The sequence below is a fragment of the Hibiscus syriacus genome, unplaced genomic scaffold, assembly GCF_006381635.1.
Source record: "Hibiscus syriacus cultivar Baekdansim isolate YM2019G1 unplaced genomic scaffold, ASM638163v2 tig00111582_pilon, whole genome shotgun sequence".
Lineage (NCBI taxonomy): Eukaryota > Viridiplantae > Streptophyta > Magnoliopsida > Malvales > Malvaceae > Hibiscus > Hibiscus syriacus.
The window spans coordinates 10,393,552-10,411,850 of record NW_024063126.1 but is presented as its reverse complement, the minus strand read 5'-3'; the positions used below and the strand labels follow the sequence as shown (position 1 = coordinate 10,411,850).

General features: G+C 34.9%; 1 protein-coding gene and 1 pseudogene across 1 annotated transcript; both read right to left on the bottom strand.

Moving 5' to 3' along the window:
• Positions 1-620: 620 nt before the first annotated feature.
• LOC120165430 lies at positions 621-4,028 on the bottom strand (annotated as a pseudogene).
• Positions 4,029-10,265: 6,237 nt separating this feature from the next.
• On the bottom strand, positions 10,266-16,536 carry LOC120165508 (methylcrotonoyl-CoA carboxylase subunit alpha, mitochondrial-like). The gene is made up of 16 exons (XM_039175009.1): positions 16,119-16,536; positions 15,862-15,983; positions 15,637-15,784; positions 15,298-15,435; positions 14,974-15,069; positions 14,832-14,891; positions 14,487-14,579; positions 14,292-14,403; positions 13,401-13,505; positions 12,889-13,025; positions 12,187-12,421; positions 11,934-12,100; positions 11,629-11,745; positions 10,852-11,094; positions 10,680-10,775; positions 10,266-10,573 (listed from the first exon to the last, which is right to left on the bottom strand). The coding sequence occupies exons 1-16, from the start codon at positions 16,452-16,454 to the stop codon at positions 10,562-10,564; spliced, it is 2,217 nt and encodes a 738-aa protein (XP_039030940.1). The 5' UTR covers positions 16,455-16,536; the 3' UTR covers positions 10,266-10,561.
• Positions 16,537-18,299: the final 1,763 nt, after the last annotated feature.

Here is an 18,299-nt window from a genome sequence, read left to right as displayed (position 1 = left end):
ATTATAAGGGAAATAAAAATCTTTCAGATCAAATGACAATTTTGCCCTTTATTTCATTTTATATTTACTAACAATCATTTTTGAACTATTCAATTATTCTACCTTAATCACCAAATTCTGAATTTTTACAATTTAATCACTAACCCGTTGTTTGGGATGTTACAATATCGATACCTACCGATAAACAAAGTTTGTCAGTTACCAAATTTTTTAATATTTCTTCATGTTTTCCACCTACAACATTATTATCAATCAACATTTCCGGTAGCGCTTAACTGACTTTGTTAAATATCTTATTAAGTTTCCGGTCATGTCGTTTCTTAACCATTTATTAGTCCGCCTTTTTTGAAATCAGACAACTCAAAAGAAATCAGATCCACTTTTTTGAAAAGCAATTTCCTAATTGGGTTCACAGAAGGCACTAAATTCCATAGCTGCTTACGAAACGGTGTGTTCAAGAGAAGTTACCACTTTACCTTTTCTCTGCACTCATACATACATTTCAGCACATTGGATGTTAGGCAGGTTTCACCAAAAAGCAACGACCAATGCTTGTGATCATTATGTTCTCAAGAAAATGACCACTTCATAGCATATCGACTATGAAAATCAGATTCCTACTAATGAAATTTTCCGAACGATACGAGTACTTTCTAATGTACATGCCAAACACCTTCCGAAGGCCGGGCCGATAACATAAGTATTTAACCTTTGACAAACTACAGTTATAAACAAAATAAGAACTCAAGAAACAAGGGGGATCATCTGTAATGCAGATCCCTTATAACTTTTAGTTCCCAAAATTCGAAACAGATATAAGATGCATGTTCATCATGAAACGAAAACACTGGCTGCTACAACAGAAAGTGGGAGATCCAAAGATGTTAGGCAAAGCTTGTGGGAGGTATTCTCTTTGGACTAAGAAAGAAGTTAGAAACTTAAAAGGGCACCTTGGCATCCCGGTTGCATGTATAATCAAGATGCTAATTTCTGCTTGGGTGCTGCAGGAGATCTATGGGAAAGTGTCCTGTAGATGGCTTTGATAGTTAGTACTTGGAGTAGTTCCACAACAACCTCCTACAAGCGAAGCCCCAACCTCGCACCATTTGTTTACGTAAGAGATGAAATCTTCATCCTTGACTCCTGTATTTTGCTGTCACAAAAAGATTGTTGCAGATTATTAAGGCTCCACTTTGACCCTGGAACAAAGAATGTGGTTCAAATAAGGTGTTCCTACAGATTTCAGACACTTTTTTCATATAGGGGATATTTCATTTATCGTCTAGAGAGAAAAAAGAACATAAACTTACCACCCATTCCTTCCGATCAGCATAATATCTCTCACCACTATTGGGATAAATAACAATTGGTTTGGTAGTGACCTGCACAAATTATTAACCAAATAAGTTGGTCGAATCCATCAAAATTACTAGACTACAACATTACTGGAACAATTCCTCACACACGATAAAAAAAGAAAAAACTAAAAGAATAGAAGAGAACCAGTTAGTTGCTAAACCATATAAAACAAAAAGGTGAGAAAAGTGTATAGTTATTCATCTAGAACGGTTATAAACAAAATAACAGAATAGAAAAACCAAAACCTTCTTGATTGCTAAAATCAGATCATGAATAAATCGAGGAGGTGTGCAGTTGATTCCAACAGCAACAACTTGTTTGCAGGATTCAGCAATTGTTGTACATTGAAGCAAAGAATCACCGCTAACTGCATCGACACCATTTTTTGAGTTGAAAGTAAACCATGCAAGAATCTTTAAGTGTTATTCCTCTAAGAGTTCAGCATAAGCCTGTATGAAGTGCCTCCAAAATCGTAATATTAAGAAGAAAAAAATTAAACAGAGTGGACATAGAGTACTGGATCAATAACACCTTACAGGCCAACTCAGGGAACATTTAGGATATGCAAGACATGAAATATAATATGCTGTTTTTGTTCCTCACACCCTTCTTACTTTTATCTTAAGGAAAAAGGTTTTATTCAGAATCAAATATTCAGCTATACCTGAGCTTCTATGTTATTTGGAACTGTTTCAAATGCTATTACGTCAGGACCTGAACCCTTCTGCGATGAAATTCTTATAAAACTTTACCGTCACTGCATCACCATAGTACCCACTGGAATAGAGAATATATCAACAAAAAAGGAGACATGTAAATACGTACTAAATTCAATGATTTTCATTTACACAAAAAGATAACAGATTGTGGCAGATAGCCTAAAAGCAACAAGTTTGGATTTGGATTAAACATTACTTAATAACATCTTCATAGATGATTGACACACCTGTACTCAGTACCATCAGCCAAATAAGCCCCATAGCTGCCTACAGACGCCGCAACTAAGATTGGGCACTTTTTTAGTATCTTACCATCACCAATTCCATCACTAGAACTTTTACTACATTTTTCATAATACATTTCCCTCGCCTCAAGGGCAGTTTCCACACTTTTTTTAAGCAATGATTCACTTTGTTCTCTGGAAAACCCTTTTGCTTCGAACCCCTGAATTGTGGCCTGTTAAAGATACATAAATTTTCATCGGTTGGTAAAAGGGGGGGGGGGGTAATGCTATATCCGATACCTGATAGGATGCTGTGATAATAATCTCCGCACCAGCTTCGAGGTAGTCAAGGTGTACCTGCTAAAAATAGTTTGCTAAATGATCTAGAGAAGCACTCTAAACATCACAATCGGCCAATTTAATGCCATTATTCTTTTAACAGGTGCTGCAAAGTGACATAAATACTATAAATTCAATGATTAGAGTTCTTTGTTATGAAAAGTAGCTTGAAAAAGTTTTCAATCAAATGGTGTTACAGCGACATGAATATTCACAAAAATTAGGGATAATATAATCTGACCAGACAAATTAATCAACTTAACAATCACAAAACAGAGAAGCAGTCATATGGCTTGCTTGTTCAGCACCTCAACTTTAATCATCAATACATTATGGCATTGATCTTGTTTATTTGGACCTTGCATACTTTGATAGTATAATTATCTTGAATTTGTGTCAAGTAAAATTAACCTAGGTTTATCTTATTTGAAAAGGCAATTAGCAGTCACGTTGGGTATTGAACCTTCCTACGTGGGTTAAGAAGCCTAGAAGAGAACTAAGCTTTCAGAAATACCAATCCCATTATCCTGTTTATTGTTTTCCCTTTTTATGATTTCTGAGAGAGAGAGAGAGCAGACATGGACTACTGACTACAAACTGAAAAGGGTCAATTCTTCCATCACAGTAATAAAATAAGCAATATGGCAGCCCAAATTCAAGCACCAGCTCATAACATTTACCTCTTTGCATAAGTAAATTTTATATACAAAATAGTAAAACTCAAAGTTGAATCTCACCAATAATCCTTAAATGCCACTGATCTGACACACCAGATCAAAACTGGACCACCTGCACACTGTGGTCCAGTGTTTTACACATACATATATAGATAATTAGATATATATACACTAAACTGTATCCATACTAAATAGGGACAAGTTTTTTTTCTTTTTCTTTTCCTTTTTCTATAATCAGAGCATAATTCAGCTCCATGAGAAAATAAATTATAACGCCAGTAGCGCAACAGTTAAAATTCCCAAAAAGACTTACGGGCTCCAACCACTCCTCTTTCTTCATCAAAATGAAAACTTACTTGAATGCACGAAAAACCAGTTCCTAACTTCCAAATTCCTATTATAAACCACATTGAATTGCATATAAGACGTAAGAACAAAAAATAAAGGTTCAAAAAAGTAATTTTGAAAGAGAGAGAGAGAGAGAAAAATTTACGGAGCCAATCAGGTGAGGAGAAGTGAGGAGGCATTTAGCACTCCAGAGGGGATCGTTGAGGTCAGCACCGTGATGTTCCAGCTCCGTCGCCAGTCCGTTGAAAGCCTACATTTCTTTGCTTAATTAAAATGGGGGTTCGCCCTTTTCTCTATTTCAGTGCTCTGGTTTTCTTTGGAACTTTGAGATATTTGGACGACTTCGAGGTCTCACTGGCCATCGCTAACGTACTCATAGAACGAACATTTTTTCTCTTTGGCCCCTATAATTTTTCAATATTACAATACTTACCATTCCAGTTTGAAAGTTTTTTAATCCGATTTACTCCACATGTTTTTCAATAATTCACTTTAGCACCATGTTTGCAAAATATTGCACCATGTTTGGTACAAGCGTCATATTGGTATACGTCAGGACTACAGTTGGTGACACCGAGGCATTCCCGGTGGAAATCGGACTCCACCAAGGGTCGGCTCTTAGCCCTTACTTCTTCGCTTTGATTATGGACATCTATTGTGCGACACCAGACGGTGTTCCATGGTGTATGCTTTTCGCTGACGACATTGTCTTAGTGGCTGAAACAAAAACTGAGCTGAATAGTAGACTGTCTACCTGGAAAACAACTTTGGAAGAAAAAGGTATAAGGATCAATATTGAAAAGACAGAGTATTTATGTTCAAACTTCAGTGGGAACCAAAACGATGAAGATGTAGAAATATGCATAGAAAGACACGTTCTCCCCTCAAAGGATTGTTTCAAGTACCTAGGGTCTATGATACGTAAAGATTGGGGTGTAGATGAAGACGTTTCACACCGTATAAAGGCGGGATGGCTAAAGTGGAGGGCTACTACTGGAGTTTTGTGTGACAAGAAGGTACCTCTAAAACTTAAGGGAAAATTTTATAGAATGGCAATAAGACCAGCGCTACTGTATGGATCAGAATGTTGGGCTATCAAGAAGGATCACGTAAAAAGGATGGAGGCCGCAGAAATGAGAATGCTTTGATGGGTATGTGGTAGGACTCTGTGGGACATGACACCAAACTCTGCTATTAGGATGTACTTGGGGGTGGTGCATGTATCCGAAAATTTGAGGGAGGGAAGACTACAGTGGTTTGGGCATATCCTAAGACGACAACCATCGGATGCAATTAGGAGGGTAGAGTCGATTACAGTCGATGGTACCAGAAGGAGATGTCGATCAAGGCGGAAGTGTGAAGACTGCTTGAGATCTGATTTGAAGGATTTAGCCCTTATCGAGGACATGACCTCTGATAGGAAATTATGTCGACTTAAGACCAGGGTAGCTGATAGGGCGAGTCACATCCATTGGGTGTATCATCTTTGTCTTCATTTAATGCCTTTGTAGTAATTTCATTATTTATACTTTTTATACGTTTTTGTCATTGGAATTTATGAAGGCTTAGAACTAAGGTAGCGGAGTAGTGTTGCCTTAGTTTAGGTTTTAACTCATTTGACTTTATCCCTTCTCGAAACCTGATATCGTTGAATTATGTGTATACTGCTCTTCATGTTTCCTCTTTATAATTTTGGTCGGGTCTTACGTTTCTGTCTATATGCAGATATTTTTACGCAGGGGTTTATTTGCAGGGATTACTTCCCATTACAGACGTGCATATGAAGACTGCATATGGAGATTGTTCAACTACGTATTTTATTTATTTATTTAAACATGCATTGCATTTTATCTTTGTTTTTAATTTTTTTGACTGCCGGAGGTCTTCCACGAAAGTTGCTCTCAACCTGGCGTTGGGGGACAACCTATTACCCTACCTCCCCCTTATCCTATTGTATATGGGAATAGGGTTTTGTTGTTGTTGTGTTTCGTCATATAAATAGTCTAAGTATTATTATGTAACTTTTAAATGTAGAGAAACTCAACAAAATAATATTATATAGTCAAAGGACTATTTGTATCCTTTACCCCATAAAATAATAGCAAAATTGAGGAATAAAAAACCAACTTAGAGATAGGGATGGTATACGGGTACAATTTCATGGATTTCGCACTACACCTGCTTTAATTGATGCGATGATGAATATAAATTTAGTGGGTAGTGGGCGGGTATGAATGCAAAAAGTCATACATGTCGTGGGTAGGTGCTAGGTTTAGGACATTATTCGCCCCATATGCACCCGCCCATTAACTACTCACCATATAAATCTTGGGTCATTATGAATTTAGGTATAATTTCAGAGGCTATTACGTAAATCTTAAGATTTTATATGACATGACTTATAATTTAACTAAATGTTAGAGTATAAACATTATAAACATTTTATAATATGTGAGGAGATGTTTAGTCTAGTGGTCAAGCCAGTCACAGTGAGAACTATTTTGTTTGTTGCAGTATCAAAGAAATGGGATCTGCATCAAGTTGACATTAATAATGGCATCCTTGATGTTGAACTTGTTGAAGAAGTGTATGTGACTCAACCTCTTATCCTTTGGGTATGAGGTTGGTGATAGAAGGGTGATTGTTTGCACGATGAGAAAGGTAATTTATGGTTTGAAGCAGGCCCAGAAGGCGTGATTTGAAAAACTTTGGGGTTATTTGTTGACTAAAGGGTTTGTGTTGTCAAATTATGATGCTTCATTATTTGTTAAAATTTTTGGTGATAGTTTGGTTTATCTTTTAGTTTATGTTGATGACATTATTATCACAAAAATTGATGTTTTTTATGTTCAACATATTGTGTCTAACTTTGATAAGGTGTTTTCTTTGAAAGATCTTGACAAATTGAATTATTTTTTGGGCGAGCAAGTTACCTATGATCAAGATGATTTGTTCTTGAAACAAAAGAAATACATTGAGGATCTTCTTTTACGGTATGGTATGAACAAAGAGAAGAGTTTGCCTACCTCTATGGTCTCTAATTGTAAGTTGTCTCTTCATAATGGTACACCTATTCTTAATCCCATTGATTATCGAACCATTATGGTTGTCTTGCAATATGTTCTCATTACTAGGCCAGACATTGCATTTACAGTTAATCGAGTTTGTCAATTTATGAAATCTCCGTTGGAGGAGCATTTTTATGTTGTCAAGCGCATCTTGAGGTATCTTCAGGGTACTTTGGATTTTGGTCTTAAGTTTATCCGCTCTTCTCGTTTACAAGTCACGGGGTTTGCTGATGTTGATTGGGGTACTAATGTGGATGATTATCGGTCTACAATGGGATTTTGTATCTTTCTTGGTGTTAATCCGGTTTCTTGGGTGTTAAGGAAGCAGCAGGTTATTTCCCACTCCACTGTTGAGGTAGAATATCATAGTGTTGCGTGTGCCACAACTGAGGTCTTGTGGTTGGAAGCCTTGTTACAAGAGTTGCATGATACTCATGTTGTCAAACCCATTCTATGATGCAATAATTCAAGTGCGGTGATTGTTTCAATGAATCTTGATATGCATTCAAATTTCAAACATGTGGAGATGAACTTTTTTTTTTGCATGAAAAGATTGGTTCTGGACAATTAGTGGTAGATAAGGTTCCAGCTTATGAGCAGGTTGCAGATATTTTAATAAGTCGTTGTCAGGCTATCTGTTTACTCGATTTAGAGACAGGTTGTGAGTTTAGTCTGGTTCAACATGTGGTAAAAATATGGTTTGATTTTGCGATGGTTTTTGTTTTGTGCTGAGGTTTTTGTTTGCAAGTGTTCTTTCTGTTTGTTGTTAAGAGTTTTTAAAATCTTTAGGAAGTAAGGTGAATGTTATGAGTTTAGACTCTCATCAAGTGCAGATAGGTTGTTGTACTACACTGGTGCTTTCTGTTATGATGGTGGTTAGTGATATTGAGTCTGTTATGAGGTTGTTAGTAGTCTCAGTTGTGCATTAGCTCCATTCTCTTGTATAAATGTCACGTGGTTCCTTTGGAATATTATAGGTTTATTCATAAAATCTATGAGAGTGTTGTCTCTATTTCTTTAAGGTGTGATTCTCTAATAGGTATCCAGCTAGGTAGTTGGTGTAGTGGTGGATTTGAGAATGTATCTGCGTGGACAGGTGTGGATTTAAAAACTTTTATCCGTCATGAGTGGTGGATAGGTAGTGAATACGAAAACATTAGGTGAGTATGGAAATGGGGAAAGAGGTATCTGCACCCACCTCTCCCATTTACCATCCTTACTTGGAGAGGATATAATTGTAAAATTAAACAATATGAGCGGACGTGGCTTGGGTCATCCATAGTCTACCATGTCCTTGGTAACGGATATAAAAATTAAAATTTAAAAATTATAAATTATAAGTTTTAATAATTTATTTCACAACACCATATAAACAATTCAGCCATATATATATATATAAGATAAATATACAAATTGCTTTATTTATTATTCTCTATTTAATGTATTAAATTAATTTTTATAATTTTTTATAATAACTAGAATGTATCTACTTGAAGTTGGCTAAATTTCTCAAATAATGCATTGGAAAAAATTATTTGTTCGAATAATGCAGTCGACAAATTATTTTGTGCAATAGGGTGAATGCTACAGTAAACCCGAAGACGCATTGAAGTCCAAGCGACTTACAAATAAATTTGGGGGAGACGCATGGAGTGCAATGCGTCTCCCATATTTTTTTCACCAATTTCATTGCTATGTAAATGTATAAAGGGTAAATTACACCTTTACTCTCTCTCCAAATTTCTCACAGTACTTTTATTTTTTTTAATTTAATCACTCAATTTTTTATTTTACTCCAATTTTGATCACTCTACAATGACATGGATTGTTTTACTTCTGTGTTTTGATCACTCATCGACCATTGTTCAAGTTGTTATATGGAAGCCAATTTGATCTATCAGCTCTAGCATTGAATTTATGTACTAAAGAAACCAACATCGTGCTCACATAATTTCTGATTGAAATTGGGTTTAGGTGGGAGTTATCACCCCCACTAATTTAGGGTATAATAAAAATAAATTAATTAAATACAACTACACTATTTTGGACAACAATTTAAATTATAAATTATGTAAGCTCAATTTTGGTTTCTTTAGTACACAAATTCAATCCTAGAGCTGATTGATCAAATTGGCTTCTATATAACAACTTGAACAATGGTCGATGAGTGATTAAAATAGGAGTAAAACAAAAGTTGAGTGATTAAATTGAAAAAATTGAAAGTACAGTGAGTGAATTTGGAGAGATAGTAAAGTTGAATGATTAATTGTGTAATTTAAATTTTGTACATTTATGGAAAAGTGAAAAAAAATATGGGAGATGCATTACACTCCATGTGCCTCCCCCAAATTTATATGTAAGTCACTTAGACTTCAATGCGTTTTCGGATTTATTCTACTATTAATCTTTATTTCACGAAATAATTTGTTGATTGTATTATTCGATCAAATAATTTTTTCTTATACATTATTTAAGAAATTCAGCCACTTGATGTTAGTGTATCCGCCTCTCCCTACCCTACTGTCTCTATCAAAGGTTTAGTGTGTGATGAGAAATGACAAACAATCTCGCCAATGGTGTGTATCATTAACATCACGATAAGTACAAGGTCTTTGTTCTAATAAATAAAGATGCCATTAGTTATTTCCTTTAATAAATTATAGGGTAAATAACACTTTAATCCTTTACTTTTACATTTTTTATCAATTTAAAATTAAATTCTTAAGAATAAATTTAAAAAAGTCATCATTAATTAAATAATATAATTCTTTTATCATCTACGTTTATATATATTTTATTTTTTTTAAAAAATATATAAACGTAGATGTTAAGAAATAGAGGTATTTTATATAACTGTCCGTTAATAAAGAAATTAAACATAAATTAAGAGATATTGAAATATTTTAATAAAAAAATATAAAAAATTAATTTTATACAAAAATATAAGGATTAAATTTTGAAATTTAAAATAGGGTAAAGCATATAAATAATCTCTGAAGTTTTAAGGTGCTTGCATTTTGATCACCCAACTTTTAAAACTTACAATATAATCATTGAACTTTTAGTTCATTTTTCATGTGACACGTTCACTCCAGTGACTGTATTGTAAGTTTTAAAAATTAGGTGATAAAAATGCAAACACCCTAAAAGTTCGGGAAGCATTTATATACTTTACCCTTTAAAATAATACAAAAAGCTGATAACTTGGGAATTGGAATCTGTTCCAAGTGCATTTGTTCCTCATGGAGAAGCAAAGCAATTAGAATCTGTGTTTGCACGTTAAAATATCCTTAAAATCTTCTACGGAAAGCCAAGGCACTGCTCCAGCCTCCAGTTGGTAATGCTAAAAATTATAAGGAATGCAAGAAGACAAGTGTTTTTATATTCTTGATTGAATGTAAAATGATCGAGTCCTCATATGTACATGAGGTTGCCGTTGCTGGTCCGACCAGTTTGATTAGTCTCAACACGTATTTTTAATACGTATTGCACTCGTGCGTGAGAGAGATCATTGTCAAACATAAGGAAAAATGCCAAATTGCAGAGATAAAATCTGCAAATATGAAATTATTTTCCAGATCAAATGTTGTTCACATCTTGCAAGAGATTTCTGCATGTATACAACTCCGGATATGGGATGTTCCCCACCATTCTCTTTCTCTGTTTTTTTCTCCCTAATGTTTATAACTGTAAGGAGTCACAGATACAATGATTTATTTTCCCTGGCCATTAGCATAAAAAGAGACTTAGCTTCTCTTAACTGCAGACAGGGTTCGATTTGACATGATATCATCATGAAAATCAAACTCAAAGATGGATTCTTCCACTCATTCCTGGGCCTGGCCAAGGGACACGATTATCGTTTTAAGTCGTGTTCTATTAAAAGTACGACCCTTTTTCAACTACACTGTAGTCAGGAATACACAGAGGAACCAAATGACTAACCTTGACTCTGAAGAGAACACTGCCGTCTGAAACTTGCTTACCAGCACCGACTTTAAGCCCTTCAACAAAGCCGGCAGATGCTGCCTTTACCACATGCTGTCGAATAAAGCAACTTTAAGTAACCATAAATAACATAATGTTGGAGCTGTTATTGGTAAAAGGTAATACAAACCTCCATCTTCATGGCTTCTAGGACTAATACAGGTTGTCCAACTTCCACCTTGGCTCTATCCTCTACTAGAACCTTGACAACTAAACCAGCCATGGGTGCCACTACAGTCCCAGGAGGGTGGCTTGTGGTCTCAAAATTCGTCTTATGCTGTGTTTCATCTTCATTGGACAACTCAAGACCTAGTTTCTGTCTGAAATGATGGTGGTGCGGTCCATGCCATATATGTATGTGTTTGATCTGATCCTGCAACAGCAACCCCACATAATAGGATTTTACATGATTTTATCAGAGAGAGAACAACCTCAGAATTTTCTGCTCTCTAGTTATACTAGGTAATACCTACGCATGCTGCCTGTCATACCTAATAAGTTATGTTGCTTGGATTTGGGTACAAGGTCAGACATAGTCTGTCCGAAAAGGTATTTTTACCATACATTTGGAGGGGCACCCCTGTACCCTCAGAATTTTCTTCTATTTACCGTACCATTAAACTTTAAGATAATTGAGAAATCAGAGCAACATAGCCAGTTACTAAAGATTGCAACCAGATAAATTTTACAAGTTATTTTCCCAAATTAATTGAATCCTTCAAGCCGTTACAAGACTGTAAATATGTAGGCTTGAAAAACAAAGGATTCATCACTGGAAAAGACCAAATCCCACAGGATCAACCACACATCAGAACTTCAATTCAGATTGAATAGGAAAATAGAAGAAAGCAGTGGTAACCTAGAATGTAAAAAATCAGCTAAAGTTTGTTGCAGAAAAAACATTCACCTTGGTATAAACAGCTAAATTAACATCCATGGTTACTCCATCAGCCTCAACTCTAAAATTATTGTTGCCCACATTTTTTGCTTTGACTGCCAAAGCATGGTCACTGTTTTCTCCAATCTGTAGATTGTGCTACAAAATCATTAATCACATCAAAAGGAAATGGAACAATGGGCAGGAAGTGAGACAAAATAGATATAAAAAGGGAAAACAAAAAAGAGAGAGATGAGAAAGACACTTTGAACCAAAAACAATTTCAAAACTGAAATATCTTTAACATGCAGCTAGCACTTTGGGTTAGTAAAAACCTGAATAAAATAGTTCCCATCTGGATGATAAGTGACAGAAAGCATTAAATTCTTTGAACTACTGCTATCATATTCATTTTCCCACTCAAGTTCCATGGTACTCTGAGCATAATGATTGACTCTGAACGGAGAATGAGTATACCATATGGGAAGAAAGCTAGGATCCCCTGAACACAATTGCAAGGTGTAAATAATAAGATGATGCAAAGCAACTAGTAACGATTCCATGATAAAATCTAAAGCATCAACTTACCAGAATGACTTTCTTTCAAAGCAGAATGCTCCTTATTGCAGAGGCACGCAGCTACCAGCTTTGCTCCGAACCTAGCAGCACTATATGCTTCCTCATAAATTACTTTGTTCTTAGGATCAACAAATAGGTCATCTTTATGGTGCTCAATAAAATGCGTTTCTACATTGCCCTCTTCAAATGCCTTATTGTTAGCAAGTTTTTGTAGGAAATTGATATTAGTTGGCACCCCTGCAACCTGCAAAATAACAAATTATGAGAATTGAAGTAGATTAACAGTAACTCTCAAGAAAAAATGGCATGAGAATAAGATATCTAGTCAAATTAATAGTATGATTTACCAACATGTAGAAGCCTTGATAGAAGAGACGATACATAGAATCATTAAATTAAGCCAGAAAAGACAAGCTGCCAGTGAAACAGTAATTTCATCACAATTGCACCCATTTACAAATTCAACATGGTTATATGAAGAACCTTCAATTATATCCAAAGTATTCATGATACAATCTTCATTTTACGCTTAAAAGCATTTAACAAGACATCCTTTTGTGTTGAACAATGGCCATGCAAAGGTGAGAGGATCATCTCATGGAGAACTCACCATAAAATTGGAGCCAAGTTCATGATTGGGCATATATTAGAGCAACAATTATGAATTCTTTAACAGTAAGTTTAGAACTAAATTTCTCAAAAAATTTATACCTGAAACTTTGACAAGCAATCCTTCAATTTGACTAGTGCTGCAGCACGGTTTTCTCCCCATACTACAAGCTTTGCAATCATGGGATCATAATGCATGCTGACAACATCTCCTTGTTCAACTCCAGTCTCAACCCGAACTGTTAAATAGAGAGATCAAAACAAGCGGAAAAAAGGGGAATAAAATTTGCATTCTTACTTATAGGGGCTGTTCTCAATTTAGGACAAATGGCTACAAGATTTAACAATCATCCTATTTTTTTCTATTATTTTCAAGAGTAAAAAATGGATAGAAAATATCAAAACTGAAGGATGGCTGGGCATTGCCAGAGGGAAACATCTATTAACTAGAATCCTCCAGAGGTGAATCAACAAGAAGATACTACCTAACAATCTGACACAACTCCTCCAATGTGGCTCTTTTTACCATTAGGAACAGTCTCCAAGAGTTAGGTTGTCTTAATTGTTTCATATATCCAAGAAACTGGATCCAGCGTTAAGCATAAGAAAGTCACCTGTTGAAGAAGGTGGTACAGGATGATAATGACGAAGAAGTCCAGTTGCAGGAAGAAATCCTTTGGGAACATTTTCAGCATAGATTCTGGCCTCAAAAGCGTGACCTGTCAAATAATGATTAATCACAAATCAGTCAAGATGGTATCCTTAAATAGATATCATAAATATCAATTTATGGTGAAGCCAAACTCGAGTTTTAATAAAATAAATAAGTACATTAGAACTACACCATAGCAATTGATATTTTGTTTAGAGATCTGCAGGTCATGTTATAGACAATGTTTCAGAACTTGAAAGAACCTCATCACTGTCACCATTGACACTGATCTCCCCATATTACTATTTCCACAATTAATAAATTAGAATATATGAAAGCAACAAGTTTTAATCATGCATGTTATAAATTTTGCAACATCATGTATGATCAAATAAACATTGAGGCTAAAAGTTATACCTATATTGAAGAACAATAACAACTACTACCAATCCCATTTCCAAAAAGGAGCATATTTTAACATATATTGGAAAACATAAAAGAGATAGGTGCAATTTTAGACAAGAGACCCTTTTTAAATGTAGAATGTAACCGAATAAGATATATGTATTCTAAATGTATTTTATGTTTATCCATTTAAAAGATAAGTTAGCTAACTATTAGATAGTTTAGATATGTAGGACTCCTATGTAAAAACAAACTTAATAGGACTTTACGTTGTATATTCAACATTTTTAATCAGACTATTGTTATCAGTTCTAAAGTATGAAGGAAAAAACAACAGAAAAGAGAAAACCTCTCTTTTTCATAAAACTCTCCTTTATAAACTTACATTAAATTTCAAATAGAACATCACAAGAATGACATAGCTCTATTCAAAGGGTAAAAGCTTGACCTGATATGGGCACCTGAACCTGACTTAAAGGAAGCAGCTCCCCATTTGCAACACGAATTTGCCACTCCACAAGATCTTGACCAACAATCATCTCCGTAACAGGGTGCTCAACCTATGAATAAATATGGATACTCTATTACAGTTTTGTGAGTCATAAGGAATCAAGATGGAAAGAAAAAAAAGCGATTAAAGAACCTGTAATCGAGTGTTCATCTCCATGAAGTAAAAGCAACCTGTTGCAGTATCAACTATAAATTCCACAGTGCCAGCACTGTGATACCCAACTGCCTTTAAATGCCACATGGACTAGATATCAGCATTTAGAACTTGGCATTTGAAACTTAAAATAAGTTGGATGACGAAAGCCATTTGATTAATGAGAAGCCAGCCAATATAAGAAAGAACAGAGAGAAGTAAAATATGAGATGTAAACTCAGAAATATTGCATTACTAAAAAAATACAAATACTAGTCATCTGATAATGACATTTGCATACTTCAGACTAACAAATATAAGTATAATGATTTTGAAAGACATCACCTTGGCAGCAGATACGGCAGCCTGACCCAACTGTGAGCGGAATTCATTAGTAACACAAGGCTACATCAATGGAGATATAATCAATCTTTTTGAAGATCAACAGCAAAAGACGTGAACTGAAAAGTAAAGAAAGCAGCATTACCGCTGGAGCTTCTTCAATTATCTTCTGGTGTCTCCTCTGCACGCTGCAATCTCTCTCATATAAATGCAGTACATTGCCAAATTTGTCACCAAATATCTACTTACATCAAGCAGGAGACAAGCTTTGATCAATACATAAAACCTAACAGACAATGAAATTAATCACAAGCATCTCCTCAAATGCACATCTTATTACATTTTCCAACACATCTTACAGTTTCCCAAAAACTTGACAAAAACAAGCAATTAATTTTTTTTTCAGAAATGGATCTCTATTAAGTACAACTAAATGAAAAGGCAAAATTTAATAAGAATCTAACAGCACCTGAACTTCTATGTGTCTTGGTTGTGTAATGTATTTCTCCAACAAAATAGTGTTTACACCGAAGGACGCAGCAGCTTCGCGTTGTGCTCCAAGAAAGGAGTCAACAAAATCATTTGGACTTTGTACAATTCTCATACCCTATGAATGGTAAGAACAAACGTACAAATAAGATGAAAATTCCGGCAGTCCTAACAACAATCTTAATATTGCAAATTCAATGATTAAAAACACAGAGAATAGAACATACGCAATGATAAAAAAAATTCCGCTCACAGTTCACACCGTTATTTAATGAAAGAGAAGAAATCCGACAAGTAACTGATCGAGAAAGGAGCAGACCTTTCCTCCACCTCCATGGGTTGGCTTTATTAGGATAGGATATCCAATTTTATCTGCCTCTAACCTCATAAGCTCAATATCTTGCTCGCTTCCATGATATCCCGGCACCAATGGCACCCCTGCCGCACCCATTATTCTCTTTGACGCACTAATAAGTACAATCACAGCATCATCAATAAGCAAAAAAGCTTTCTAAATAATGGTGGAGGCTACTGAAAACAGTACCTTTTGTCACCCATGTCTCTGATTGCAGACGCTGGAGGACCAATAAATATCAGTCCCTTATCTTCAACAAGTTGAGCAAACTCAGAGCTCTCCGATAAGAAACCATAACCAGGATGAACAGCCTAAAATGCTTAAAAATTCATCACATTAAATACCATCTAACTGAGATGCTCTTAAAAAAAAGAGAAAACAATAATAAGATCGTAATTTAGATGAATTTACATATATCAAAACAAATTGGAGCTCGAGCAGCTCACCTGTGCCCCGGCGCGAATCGCGGCCTCAACAATAGAAGAGCCGTTCAAGTAACTGAGCCGAGCGGGAGGCGGTCCTATATGAACCGCCTCGTCGGCCGATTTCACATGTAGAGAGTCTCTATCCGCGTCGCTGTAAACCGCGACAGTTCGAATCCCTAGCCGCTTGGCCGTCCTCATGATCCTGCATGCTATCTCCCCTCTGTTCGCCACTAGTATTTTCTCAATGCGTTGTTGCTGCGACGACGTCGTTTCCAAGTGAGTAGTAGAAGAAGAGAGTAGCCTTACTTGGAGGAGCACGGCGGGCCTTCGACGGAGGATTGATGCCATTAACGACATCGTTTGGATTGTAGGAAGGTAGGCAAAAGGAACTGTAACGTTACCGGGAAGTGGATAGGAATCAGAAGAAGAAGATAAGCATCGGTTACTACTGTTAAATCATTACAGTGTGGATTCCCATAATTTTAAGTTATTATATAAAAGGGACATTTGCTCCAACGGAGTCCAGAGGACTGAGAGTTGCGTGTTTATCGTGAGCGTGACGAGGCGCTTGCCTGGTGTCTATATCCATCGGCGTTTGGCGTCAAGCTTTGGGCCTATAAGTGTTCACGGCCCGGGTTAAATTATAAACGTATCATTTATTTAAAATATTATTACAAACAGATTATTACGTTAACATTGAAACAGACGTCTAATGTAGCCTGATGTAATAATAATAATATTTTTTTATCCTTAAAATTTATACATTTTTATTAATTTTCTTATTATTTGAAAAAAATCATAAATTTAACTATACATATTTAAAAATCTCATAATTTTCAACAATAGAGCCATTTTTATGATTTTGTCAAGTTAGGAAGAGAGAACATAGAGCAAAACAGTAGTTGGATTACTATTTTTTTTCTTCCTTAAAGCAGTAATTAATTAATGTTAAATTATTATTACTAAAACATAATTTTATATCTAATTTTAAATAATATATATTATCAACCGATAAGACAAAATGATATATTAAATCTTTATATCAAATTATAATTTTTGCAAAAAATTGATAACTTAAATTATTAAGATCTCTAACGATGAAAGAGACATTGTGTATCTATTTTATTGTGTTGTTGTAACAACGGTGGCGACAATATCATTTTGATATTGGCAAAGGATGCTTCGATTATGAGTTCGATGTACTCGGTTACGGTGGATGACACAACTCAGGCAAACAAGAAAGCTCGCTCACTGATTAAGATTCTCCACAAGTTCCATAAGCTCATCTAGACAAGGGCGTCAAACATTTACACAAGAACAATTCTTTCAAGTTTGCTAACATTAATCAATGATCCTTTCCATTATTTTTTTTGTCTTTTTTGTTCTTAAGGTTTTGCCTTGACAAATTTAAATTAACCTAGGTCGCACACCTGATTGTGGTAGGTGAATCTCTTAACAGATATTTTCTGTATACATAAGAACTTGAACTCGAGATATGATTAAACGATATCAAGCATATTATTTTTAATTAAACTTTAATTGTTTAAGATTTGAATAAAAAACCTTAATTATTTTTAATTTTGTTAAAATTAATTATTTTTAATTTTGTTAAAAGATAAGATGATGATTTGAAAAAGAAAATATTAATGGAGAAATTATATAGAAAAAGTAGATTATGTGTATTATTTTTTTAATTGATAGAGATTATCGATTATATGCCAAGAAAGATCCATGGAATAATTTTTCTTGAAATTTTCTTTTATAAGTAGTTTGGCCTTTGATTATTTTTGTACAATTTTGAAATAATGATGGGATATTTTACTTATACATTAAAGAGTATCTAACCTATTAAGATTTATATTTTAAATTTTGATTGATGCAAATTCAAATATTTGATTAAGGATTCATTTATATTAAAAGATTTAGGGCCTAAATTGCTAATCGAAGCCAAATTCAAGGACAAATTTGCAAATCAAAGCCAAAGTAGAGGGCCAAATTGCAGCTGAAAGACAAAGCCAGGGGCCAAATTGCTTATTAAAGCTTAAATCAAGGGGCAAAAGACACACTAACCCAATAAATAAATAGAGTTACCAGCTTTAAGTTCATTAAAAATAATGGGGATAGAGATACAATCTTGTTTGTTCTGGGGTAATTATGTATAATTTAAGGTTAAGGAAAGATGCAATTGAAAATGTTAAATTT

Bases quoted from the DNA above. Each gene is read 5' to 3' on its own strand.
- LOC120165508 (XM_039175009.1), bottom strand. From the start codon at position 16,454: ATGTCGTTAATGGCATCAATCCTCCGTCGAAGGCCCGCCGTGCTCCTC. The intron at 14,580-14,831 runs GTGATGTCTTTC...TGGCATTTAAAG, and splicing joins CTGCCGTATCTGCTGCCAAG to GCAGTTGGGTATCACAGTGC. The intron at 11,095-11,628 runs GTGAATGTTTTT...TTGCTGTTGCAG, and splicing joins ATTTAGCTGTTTATACCAAG to GATCAGATCAAACACATACA.